The 12,180-nt window shown below is 51.1% G+C and overlaps 1 protein-coding gene across 6 annotated transcripts in view; it reads right to left on the reverse strand.

Annotated features, from left to right (window-relative positions):
* Nucleotides 1–12,180, reverse strand: part of LOC101936974 (butyrophilin subfamily 3 member A2-like) — a 19,181-nt gene continuing 7,001 nt past the window's right edge. The window contains exons 2-6 of one of the 6 annotated variants that reach the window (XM_065562620.1): nt 9,082–9,212; nt 6,931–7,266; nt 4,854–5,135; nt 3,936–4,119; nt 1–361 (exon numbers count right to left, since the gene is read on the reverse strand). In XM_065562620.1, the coding sequence (XP_065418692.1) occupies nt 3,971–4,119; nt 4,854–5,135; nt 6,931–7,266; nt 9,082–9,163 (849 nt within the window). In that variant the 5' untranslated portion in view covers nt 9,164–9,212 and the 3' untranslated portion in view covers nt 1–361; nt 3,936–3,970. Of the gene's footprint in view, nt 4,120–4,796; nt 5,136–6,930; nt 7,267–9,081; nt 9,213–12,180 lie in introns of all 6 variants that reach the window. The other 5 variants (XM_005312231.5, XM_042842676.2, XM_042842675.2 and 2 more) reach the window with 5 other exon arrangements.

Genomic DNA, 12,180 nt, shown 5'->3' on the forward strand with positions numbered 1-12,180 from the left:
TAGAGGTCAAAGCATAGGGGTTTATTACACACAGCGCTGGTGGAGTGTCACCTGGCTTATTAGGCTCAGAGACACTGTCAATCAATTGATTACAATGAAATATATAGATTTTCCATGGGCGGGGGAAAGTGACGGGGTAGGCAGTTCCACACCCCGGGATAGGTTTTGCAGCAAGACAAGATAGCACATTAGCCAATGGTTAAAAGGTTACATAATGTCTCCGCCCATGGTCTCAAATTAGCAAGTTAACATTTAATTAATACTTTGATAAAATGTTATTAGTATAAAATATATATGTTGAATTCTGATTTGGGGTCCATAGGAATGGAGCAACTTCTTTGATTGTTCAACAGGTACATTCCTAGGGGTTAAAGCAAAGAAACAGTGAAAGGATATGGTAATACAGATTGTCTCCTTTATGCCTTAAGGCAGGGCATTGGTCCCTGGGAAGGGAGGTGGAAGGATGCCATATCATTATACTGACATGTGCCAATTTTTCATAAACTCAAGGTTGGATCTGTGGGAAAACTGTTTTCCCTTCAGGAGAAACACAATAGGAACAGGGATTCTTTGTTCAATTTGAAACATTGGATGAAACATAATTATTCAGTTATTGCCTTAACATCTGGCATTTCTACTGACCAAGCATATCTTAGCAAAGGCAATGTTATTTTGTTTACCCCAGCTTTCTCTTAGCTGATAACTATTAGCTAGGCCTCTGGTCTCCAGACCAAACTCTGGACTTTGGGTCTGGAAAAGAGCTGGCATAATTCATATACCAGGTTGTTATATAACATGCACATGGATTTTAACCCTTCAATTAAGCCAATGTTCAGTTGTAAACTTTTGAAAGAACCGTAACGTTTTGTTCAGAGTTACGAACATTTCAGAGTTATGAACAACCTCCGTTCCCGAAGTGTTCTTAATTCTGAGGTTCTACTGTAACCGCGGCTGGGTCAGGATGCTGGGAAAGTCCACAAGGGGGCACTATTCCATGACACTGCACTTGCCAAAGGGGCCTATATCTGAGGGCAGGTCTACACTACGGCTGGGATCGATGCTCTGAGATCGATCCACTGGAGGTTGATTTAACAGGTCTAGTAAAGACCCCCCAAATCGACAGCAGATTGCTCTTCAGTCGACCCCGTACTCTACCCCCGACAAGAAGAGTAAGGTAAGTCGACGGGAGAGTTTCTCCAGTCAACCCCCCGCAGTGTAGACCCTGCGGTAACTCGACCTACAGTACGTTGACTCCAGCTATGTTATTCATGTAGCTGGAGTTGCATCGCCTAGGTCGACTTACCGCGGTAGTGTAGACATAGCCTCAGTTCCCACATGTCTGTGCTAATTTCGATGGAAGAAATGGGGCCAGAGATTCCAAGGTGTTAGCATGACCCTGTCACTGTCCAACACGAAACAGTTCAACACAGGCCGGGGCTCCGAGGGCAGAGACCTCGGCCTGCTTAGTCCCATGGCAATGACCACCCTTAAAAATCAGTGTAACCTTTTATTAAAGAGACAGGAAAAGAAGGGAAAATGATCCAGCCTTTGAAATGTGAACTATTAAGGGAGATTTTTGTTGTAACAACATCCCTTGTCCCCTTTCCCTTTCACTGGAGAGAGTTCTAGCCGTTTGACAATCCTTCGGCTGGTATTACAGAGGGTATTAAACTGTCCATTTGCGGGAATAGACAAAAGTTGAGCTGAGATGGGCTGAAGCTGTTGTTGCTAGAATCTGCTCCTGCTTCCTTTAAGACAGAACAAGACAAACACACTCAAGACAGGAAAGGAAAGAACAGCCGAGAGAGAAAATGCAGCTTCTGTCTCTAGCGTTAACTCGCACTCACAAACTCACTGTTGGAGAAACACAGGCCCAGCACATGGTCCCATCAGCCACTCCGAGACCTTGGGCCAGTTTAGGGCATTGCTTTTAGCTGCCTCTCTGGTCATGGGCTCACAGCAGCATTGCAAAATATACAGTCTTGGGCAACTAAGCCAGACTCTCATTAAACAGAAGGCAAAAGGAGAGCAATAGGACAGAGAAATAATAAGGAAGGAAGGAAAAGGACACACGGGGGGCCAGGTGGCAGCGAAGACCCAAGTCTCATGTCCCAGATTCTCTTCAGGATTTAGCCAAAGCCAGTGGAGGTGGTAGTGTCGTCTGGGTCAATCTGGCTGGACCGCACTGAGGATCAGGATGGTGCGGGCCCCACAGTGTAATGGTAGATCCCGGACTCCCAGGAGACGGTGGGGGTGGCAGACATGTTGGTAGGCCTGACTCCTTCCAGTCCACTTAGCTTCCACCATTGTGACTCCCCACCAAAGACTCTTTTTCAGGACCCTAAAAGAGAATGATGGGGGGGAACAGCCCCTCCCCTCATTATTTTGTCCACCAATTAAGCCAAATTTCCAACAAGTCTGTTTTGCTCCATTCCTTTCTGGTTCCATTCTCCTCTTATTTACCAGGCACGCTCTCAGCACACTCCTTGGGTGGTATTGGTTGGCCATTGTGTTTGGACTAATTCAGTCTGCCTTTAATTTTCCTGCCTTTCATAAATAATTGTATGTAGTTGGCTGAGTTGGACATCTGTTACCTTGGACAACTTAACACTGTGTGTGTGCAGTGCCCAGCATGATGGGGCCCAGATCTGTGTGTGTCATAACTATAAAGGGAAGGGTAACAGCTCTCCTGTGTACAGTACTATAAAATCCCTCCTGGCCAGAGACTCCAAAATCCTTTTACCTGTAAAGGGTTAAGAAGCTCAGGTAACCTGGCTGACACCTGACCCAAAGGACCAATAAGGGGACAAGATACTTTCAAATCTTGGGGGGGGAAAGGCTTTTGTTTGTGCTCTTTGTTTTGGGGGTTGTTCGCTCTTGGGACTGAGAGGGACCAGACATCAATCCAGGTTCTCCACATCTTTCTAAACAAGTCTCTCCTATTTCAAACTTGTAAGTAAACAGCCAGGCAAGGCGTGTTAGTTTTTATCTTTGTTTTCTCAACTTGTAAATGTACATTTTACTAGAGTGTTTATCTCTGTTTGCTGTATTTTGAACCTGAGGCTAGGGGGGAGTCCTCTGAGCTCTTTAAGTTTTATTACCCTGTAAAGTTATTTTCCATACTGATTTCACAGAGATGATTTTTACCTTTTTCTTTAATTAAAAGCCTTCTTTTTAAGAACCTGATTGATTTTTCCTTGTTTTTAGATCCAAGGGGGTTGGATCTGTATTCACCAGGAGTTGGTGAAAGGAAGGAGGGGGGATGGTTAATTTCTCCTTGTTTTAAGATCCTAGGGGGGTTGGAACTGTATTCACCAGGAGTTGGTGGAAGGAAGGAGGGGGGGATGGTTAATTTCTCCTTGTTTTAAGATCCAAGGGGTTTGGATCTGTATTCACCAGGGAATTGGTGAATGCCTCTCAAGGCTACCCAGGGAAGGGAATTAGCTTTGGGATGGTGGCAGCAGACCAGATCTAAGCTGGTAGTTAAGCTTAGAAGTCTTCATGCAGGCCCCCACATTTGTACCCTAAAGTTCAAAGTGGGGAAGCAGCCTTGACAGTGTGTCTGTGCAGCGCCCGGTGCGACGGGGCCCTGATCTCAGTCACTATGTGTCTGGGCAGCGCCCGGTATAAAGGGGCCCTGATCTCTGGCACTTTGTGTCTGTGCAGCGCCCGGTGCGACAGGGCTCTGATCTCGGTCACTGTGTGTCTGTGCCGCGCCCGGTGCGACAGGGCTCTGATCTCGGTCACTGTGTGTCTGTGCAGCGCCCGATGCGACGGGGGTCTGATCTCGGTCACTGTGTGTCTGTGCAGTATCTGACATTACAGGGCCCTGATCTTGGTTGGGTCTCATAAGTGTATCTGTAATACATATAATGAAAATAATGCTAGCTGGGGGAGCAAAGCAGGTGTGTTGATTTATAACAATTGATACCCACGTAGGAATTTCCTTTCCCCTGTATCGAAGGATCCATCACTTCTTTGTGGTTAAATTGGAGGATTTCCTTTTTGCTCTTTGAACCCTCCATAAGTAGCAGGCAGGCAAGAAGAGGAGGCAAACACACACTGACAGGAACAAGAAGAGGCCAACCTTCCAAGAGGAGACTTTGGGGAAAAACTCATCTGCAAAAGGAAGAAAGAAGAGACCTCATGTTAGTCTTCTGCAACATGCAAAGGCAAATAAACAAACAAAACAATTGGACATGGGCCCTGTTTTGTCTCCTTCATGATGCATGAAAAAGCCCTCAGTGCTATTTTCTAAAAGTTGTTTATTTTCTCCCTTTTTGTTTTTAAAGCATTCAAACCCCAGAAATATTGAATTCAGGTTTTCCGCACTGGACCTCTCTTTGGAGAACCCAGGGATGTGGGCTGAGAGTTTTGGCAATTCTTGAATAATAGGGTGCCCAACAAAGAGGGGTTTTGCTTGGGCATTTGAGTCCTAGAACTAAATAATGGTGGCATTTTCAATATGGCCTAGTGAATATAATTGTATTTCATTTTTTCATTTCAGTGGCACCTAAAGGCCCCAAGTAAGATCAGGGCCACGTCACGTTGGGCGCTGTACAGACACACAGTGACCAAGATCAGAGCCCCGTCACGCCGGGTGCTGCCCAGATGAACGGTAATCAAGATCAAGGCCCGATAGCTCTGGGTGCTGCACAAACACACATGGTGACCGAGATCAGGGCCCCATCGCGCTGGGCACTGAACAGACACACGGTGACTGAGATCAGGGCCCCATCATGCCGGGTGCTGCACAGACACGCAGTAAAAGACAATCACTGCCCCAAAGTTCTCACAGTCTATCAATGCCAATCTGGACCCAGGTCTGTGTCCTGGTTCCATTAGCAGCTCACGTGAGATGAGAATGGCTGAGACTTTCTCCGGGCCAGGTGAGCCGGGTCTGATGACACAAATCAGTGTTGGGGCCGACTGCTCAGTCACTACCACGGAGCTGGAGACATCAAAGAGGTCCTGGTTTATGGAGATTTTTTCCTCCTTAGATGGGGTCAGTCTCTCCCTGTGGCCATTTCTCCAGAGCACCTTTGGCTTCGGGTACCACCCCACAGAGAGACATGTCACGTTCATCTGCTTGCCGTCATATCCACCAATATGGAGGAGGGGGTCCGAGCCGGAGCCTGGGGGAGAGAAATCAACATGAATTCTCCCTTGATTTCATGCTATCCTCATTCCTGATCCCCTTATGGACTGCCCCGGAGAGTGGGGTTCTGAGAGCTGGGGAGAGCTGATGGCTGGGTACTGGAGCTGAGACATTGACACTGAAAATAGGGGGCACATATCTGCCATTGCAGGGCATCCTCTATGGAAGGAGGCTCTGTCGGGCTGTCACAACCCAATGGCCCCCTCCCCTTAGGGAGTCCCCTGGGAAGGTAGATCAGCACTGTATATTGCTAATGCTGTTGCAAGCATCGCAAAGCATTTTGGGGAGGGTTAAAGGTGTGTGAGTGGAGAGTGGAAGTTTCCTTTGTAGGTTACAAGAGGTTGAGAAGGGGGGAAGAAGAAGAAAAGACCAGAGAACAAGTTAACTCAACACTGCAGCTAGTAAGCTCAGTCCGAAGATAAGACGCTGGCCCTGGCCCAAGGTCATGGGCTAGACGAGAAATCTACAGATGCCCAGCCATGAGAGGATGAGAACTAAGTTGAGCAGAGCTGCAGAAATAGCAGCGAGAACAGTGAGAGAGAATGAGATGCAGAGCTGCAGAGATAGCAGTAAGAACAGTGAGAGCGAATGAGGCGGTGACAGTGAAGGCCAACAGGAGGGAAAACAAAGTCTCCAGAGCCAGTGTGTTTTGGGCAGCCAAGAAGGCCACAGAAAGCCGGTTTGGACTGGCACAAAGATTTATGAGGAGAGGCTGAGGGAACTGGGACTGTTTAGTCTGCAGAAGAGAAGAATGAGGGGGGATTTGATAGCTGCTTTCAACTACCTGAAAGGGGGTTCCAAAGAGGATGGATCTAGACTGTTCTCAGTGGTACCAGATGACAGAACAATGAGTAATGGTCTCAAGTTGCAGTGGGAGAGGTTTAGGTTGGATATTAGGAAAAACTTTTTCACTAGGAGGGTGGTGAAGCACTGGAATGGGTTATCTAGGGAGGTGGTGGAATGTCCTTCCTTAGAGGTTTTTAAGGTCAGGCTTGACAAAGCCATGGCTGGGATGATTTAGTTGGGAATTGGTCCTGCTTTGAGCAGGGGTTTGGACTAGATGACCTCCTGAGGTCCCTTCCAACCCTGATATTCTATGATTCTATGATTCTATGAAAGAGACCCAGGAACGGAGGTCGCGGAATGGAACACCACCGAGGAGCCAGGACTTAAAACCCTCCTGAGAGCTGGAGCAATTTGGAGAGCACAGCAGATCCTTGGATGGCCTGGGCCCAGGACAGCACTCCCGTCCACCTCTTCCCCACCCTTCTTCTGATGTTACACCCAGACTTGGCCAGTCTGGGTCGTGTGTGTGTGAGCATGAAAGTGGGTTATGGCTTGGGGCATTAATGCTTTCTTTCTTCCCCTGAGTGACGTGGGAGCGTTCCCAGCACTCTCTGCTGTTATTTTATTATTTTATTTAATAAAGCTTTAAAATTTAGACACTTGGTGTGCCTCATCATCTCCTCCCCAAAAAGATCCTGTGGCCCCAGCCTGATCAACTGTGGCCCCAGACAGATTGGTAACAAAAATCTGTCACAGGACTCCTGGGGAGCCCACATGCTCAGGGTCCTTATATGCAGCCTGGGCGTCTCTGCCCCACAGGCTCTGCTTTGGTTCAGCCAGCTGGGCTGGACGGAGGAGTCACTGGGGGAGATTTTCTGGCCTGTGACTGCAGCAGGCTTTATGGGCTGGTCCCCCCCAGTCCATCCCTCCCTTCCCCAGAGCCACGCAGGCTGAATCCAGCCTCTCCCCACCCCAGGATCACTCACTCGTCACATGGAGCTCCAGTGTGGCGTTGCCAACGGTGTTGTTGGACTGGAAGTCACAGAGGTAGCGCCCTTCATCCTGCAGGGTGAGGTTCCAGATCCGCAGGGCCAGGCTGCCTTTCTGGATCCCGTCCCGCAGGAGCTCCGTCCTGCCCCGGTACCTCTCACCCTGCACCTCGCTCCCGTTCGGAAGGTACACATGGATGTCCTGGCCTACCCAGCTCCATTTCACCTGCATGGCCTGGGCGCTGAGCGCGGGGGAGAGGTGGCAGGGCAGCAGCACGGTGCCCCCCAGCGGGGCGGAGAGGGGGCCGGCAGGAGCCAGCACCTGGAAATTCACTGGGGAAAGGGGCAGAGAGACAAGCCTGGGGTCAGAGGGGAGCGGTGGGAAGCAGCTTCGTCTCTGACATAGCCCAGCCCCCAGCCCCACCACCCAGCCCGGAGACCCTAGCGGATCCTGGATAGAGGGGCTGAGAGAGAGCTGTGAGCAGGGGTTGGGGAGGGAAGGGTGGAGGCATGTGTATAGGGATGGATGAATGGGGGAGATGGATGGAAGAAGTGTATATTGATGGATTGGGGAGAGGACAGATGTATGGAGGAGGAGTGTATATGGAGAAGGATGGAGGAGTGTATATGGAGAAGGATTGAGGGGTGTGGGGATAAATGATGGATAGATGGATGCATGGAGCAGTGTGTGTATGGGGAGGCCTGGATGTAATGAATGGATGGAGGGGTGTGTATCGGGATGGAGGGAAGGATGTGGGGGGTTGGATGGAAGAAAGGATGGGACAGATGGAGGGGTGTATATGGGAATGGATGGATGGATGGATGTGGGGGATGGATGGATGAAGGAGTGTTTATTGGGATGGATGGATGGATGGATGGATGGATGGATGGATGGATGGATGGATGGATGGATGGATGGATGGATGGATAGAGGGGTGTGTATGGGGATGGTTGTGGGTGGATGGATGGAGGGGTGTGTATGGAGATGGATGTGGGGAGATGGATGGATGGATGGATGGATGGAGGGGTTTGTATGGGGATGGATGTGGGGGGATGGATGGAGGGGTGTGTATGGGGATGGATATGGGGGGATGGATGGAGGGGTGTGTATGGGGATGGATGTGGGGGGATGGATAGAGGGGTGTGTATGGGGATGGATGTGGGGGGATGGATGGAGGGGTGTGTATGGGGATGGATGTGGGGGGATGGATGGGAGGGGATAGATGTGGGGGGATGGACAGTGACTCCATTTGTCACACGTTACTGTGCATATGAGTGAGCGCTAGATCCTGCGCTCTGACCCCCGAGCCCAGTGCATTACCAGGGCAGTCACCCCAGACTGTTCCCGCCATACGTGAGAGCCAGCTGGGGCCCCGTGACCATGCAGCACCATTAAGGACAGAGCCTCTGTCACGAAGTGTGCGGGGAGACAAGGCCCTGCACTCCGGCTTCCTGCGATTCACCATGACTCTCAGCCAGCCAGTAAAGCAGAAGGTTTATTTAGATGACAGGAACATGGTCCAAGACAGGTCTTTCAGGTACAAACAACAGGGCCTCCTTAGTTTGGTCCAGCTAGGGGCCCCAGGGACACCACAGCCCCGTTGGGGGGTCAGAGCCCCATCTGGGCTCCACTCCATTTCACCAGCCAGCTCCAAAAAAACCCTCACTCCCTCCAGCATCTCTCACTCAGCCTCTTCCCAGCTCCTCCCCCAGCCTTTGTCCAGTTTTCCAGGCAGAGGTGTCACCTGGCCTCCAACCTCCTTCCTGGGTTCTCATGTTACGTGCTCAGGTATCCTGCCTCAAGGCCAGTCTCCCATCCCCCAATGCAGACCGTCCCAGCCAAACTCCCCTGCAACCTTCCCCGGCCAACACTCCCCACTCAGCATTTAAAAAGAACAGGAGTACTTGTGGCACCTTAGAGACTAACAAATTTATTAGAGCATAAGCTTTCGTGGGCTACAACCCACTTCTTCGGATGCATACGGTAGCCCACGAAAGCTTATGCTCTAATAAATTTGTTAGTCTCTAAGGTGCCACAAGTACTCCTGTTCTTTTTGAGGATACAGACTAACACGGCTGCTACCCTGAAACCTGTCAGCATTTAAAGACCACATTAAGAACAGTCCCAGTTTGTCACAGCCTCCTTACCGGCCACTGCAGCCTGAATGTGCAGGAGGAGGACGGCTGAGAGCAGGGCAGCGCTGGAGTGTGGGTGACGGGATCCCAGCATCTGGCAAGGCAGCTCTTCCTGGCCTCAGGGCTGGACAGGAGCTGATGAACTATGGGGAAGCCAAGGAGACAAGTAGGGTGACCAGACAGCAAATGTGAAAAATCGGGACAGGGTCTGGGGGGTAATAGGAGCCTATATAAGAAAAAGACCCAAAAATCGGGACTGTCCATATATAGTATCAGGACATCTGGTCACCCTAGAGACAAGGGATGAGAAGGGAAATAGCTGCTCACCCGACAACTCCCTCCCTTCACCCATGGGTGGAGTAGGATAGGGTTACCATATCTATTAAATAAAAAAAGAGGACCCTCCACGGGCCCTGGCCCCGCCCATTTCCCCACCCCCCAATCCCGCCCCAACTCCACCCCTTCCCCGCCCTAACTCTGCCCCCTTCTCCCTTCCACTCCCAGCCACAGGGAAAGGGCTGCCCGAGCACTACCGGCTTCACGGTTTGCCGGGCAGCCCCCAGACCCTGCGCCCCCGGCGAGCGCTTCCCCAGCACATCTGGAGCCCGGGAGGGGAAGCGCCCAGCCGGGGGCGCAGGGTCTGGAGGCTGCCCGGCAAACCGTGAAGCCGGTAGCGCTTGGGCTTCGGGCAGCCCCCTTGCTTCCAGACCCTGCGCCCCCAGCCAGGCACTTCCCCTCCCGGGCTCCGGCGGCGCAGGGTCCGGAGGCATGGGGGCTGCCCCAAGCCGGTAGCGCTCGGGCAGCCCGGCTCTTAAACAGAGCCGGGCTGCCCGAGCGCTACCGGCTTTGGGCAGCCCCCATGCCCGGCTCTTAAACAGAGCCGAAGAGTCAGAGGAGGAGCAGAGCCTCCACGGCTGGAGGCTCTGCTCCTCCCCTGACTCTTCGGCTCTGTTTAAGAGCCGAGCTGCCCCAGCGCTACCGGCTTCGGGCAGCCCCCATGCCTCCGGACCCTGTGCCGCCGGAGCCCGGGAGGGGAAGTGCCCGGCCGGTGGCTGGGGTCCGGAGACAAGGGGGCTGCCCGAAGCCGGTAGCACTGGGGCAGCTCGGCTCTTAAACAGAGCCGAAGAGTCAGGGGAGGAGCAGAGCCGCCATTTTCCCGGACATGTTCGGCTTTTTGGCAATTCCCCCCGGACGGGGGTTTGAGTGCCGAAAAGCCGGACATGTCCGGGAAAAAGAGGACGTATGGTAACCCTAGAGTAGGAGCACCTGGAGACTGAGCCCTTGTGGGGAAAGACCCAGGAGGTGCAGATGCTGGGTTTGTAAGTCTTCTGGTGGGGCCCATGGACGAGGGGCAGAGCCCCCACTGGGGTGGATGGGGCAGAGCCCCTATGCTTGGGTGTTTGGGTGGGTGAAGCCCCCCAGGTTGCGTAAAAAATTGAAAATAATCTCATTAAAAGCATTGTTTTTAACCACCAACATGTAATATTGTCGGTAAACCCACTATTCGAAGTGGACAGCTCATGCCAAGGTGAGCAGCTGTTTATAATTTTCTACCAACATGGAAATTCCATCTGAGACTTTTTTAACCAAAAAATTTTCTTCAAAGTATTATTTTTTCCTCCTGCAAAAACATGCGTTTCAGAAATCAGATCTGGTCCGATCCTTCTCTAGACACCACCCCATTAAGAACAAAGCAACACATCAATGTTTGGAAAAGCCACACACTTCTTGGAAGATCTCTCTTAGCAGATCAGAGATCAGCAATTTTTACTGGAGCAAATGCAGGACTCTTGATTCCCGTTTGTTGACACAGAGCCCATGATTTCAATTGGGAATGCCAGCTCCCCAAGCACCCTATAGCAGTGTAGAAATGCTGAAATTCTGGAAGAGAGCCAAGAAAAAAATTCGCTTGGGATGTTTCTCCATTTTTAGACACTGAAATAATTTTCCCTTTGTGGTTGGGAGTTTGGATTGTTTGTTTAGTTTTTTTTAAGTTATTTCTATTAACTCCCCTGCTATCTACTGTTTGCGGTGTTGCTGGAGTTGTGTCGGTCCCAGGATATCAGAGAGACAAGGTGCGTGAGTTAATATCTTTTATTGGACCAACTTCTGCTGATGAAAGAGACAACAGAGACAAGTTTTGCTCGTCTCTTTCACCAACAGGAGTTGCTCCAATAAAATATATTATCTCACCCACCTTGCATGTCTGCTATCTACTGGCAGTCTGGGAACATTTCCTCCAAAGAAACAGACCTTTTTCCTCCCTGCTTGCATTGAAAAAATGACAGTGCATGAAGTGAAATGGCATGCCAGTTCAGAAACATTTGACAGTTGGCATTTGGCCTGCTAGCAGCAGGTGTTACAGCTGCCGGCTGGCTGTGCTAAGGGAATACTTTACAGATGTTTCTGAGCAATCAAATTCTCAAGGGAAGCCGTGAAACAGGATCCTGGACTTCAAGGTCGCTCATTCCCCTAAGCAAAGAGGGTGCAGTGGAAATTATTTTCTCATTAGCAAGTGAAAATTAAACCGTCTGGGCTCGGATGAACACCGTGTTATTTCCATTTGTGCAAGCACAGCTTTCCCCTTATAAACGCATGCTAAGAAGTGGTATTGTATTTAAAGCCGACAGATGCCAACACCAATGGCTGTAGACAGTGCCAGCCTTAGGGAAAATGGCATCCAGGGCAACTTGCATTTTGGTGCTCCTGGCCCCCATGGGCATGGTGCCCCCCAATTGCCCCTGGTCCCCCATGGGCTCCCCAGGCTCCCCCCCCTTCCCCCAACCCCTGTAATGTGCCACCTTCACCCCAATCCCTGCACTTTCCTTCTGCGCCCCTAATCCCTGCACTGTGCATGCTCCCCTCACCCCGACCCCTGCATTCCTCACCTATTTCCCTAACCCCTGCACTGTGCCCCCTTCACCCCAACACCTGCACCTGTATCTTGTGCCCCTAACCCCTGCATCCCCCTCCTGCACCCATATGGGGAAACTGACCCACCAGGATGCACAAAGCAGCTGGCATTGCTTCTCGCTCCCCCACGGGACGGCTGCTCCTCTGCCCCAGGCACCCCTGGGCTGCATAAGGAGAGGGCAGGAGAGCAGCAGCTGC

Source organism: Chrysemys picta, chromosome 12 (genome assembly GCF_011386835.1).
Source record: "Chrysemys picta bellii isolate R12L10 chromosome 12, ASM1138683v2, whole genome shotgun sequence".
In the NCBI taxonomy this organism is placed as follows: domain Eukaryota; kingdom Metazoa; phylum Chordata; order Testudines; family Emydidae; genus Chrysemys; species Chrysemys picta.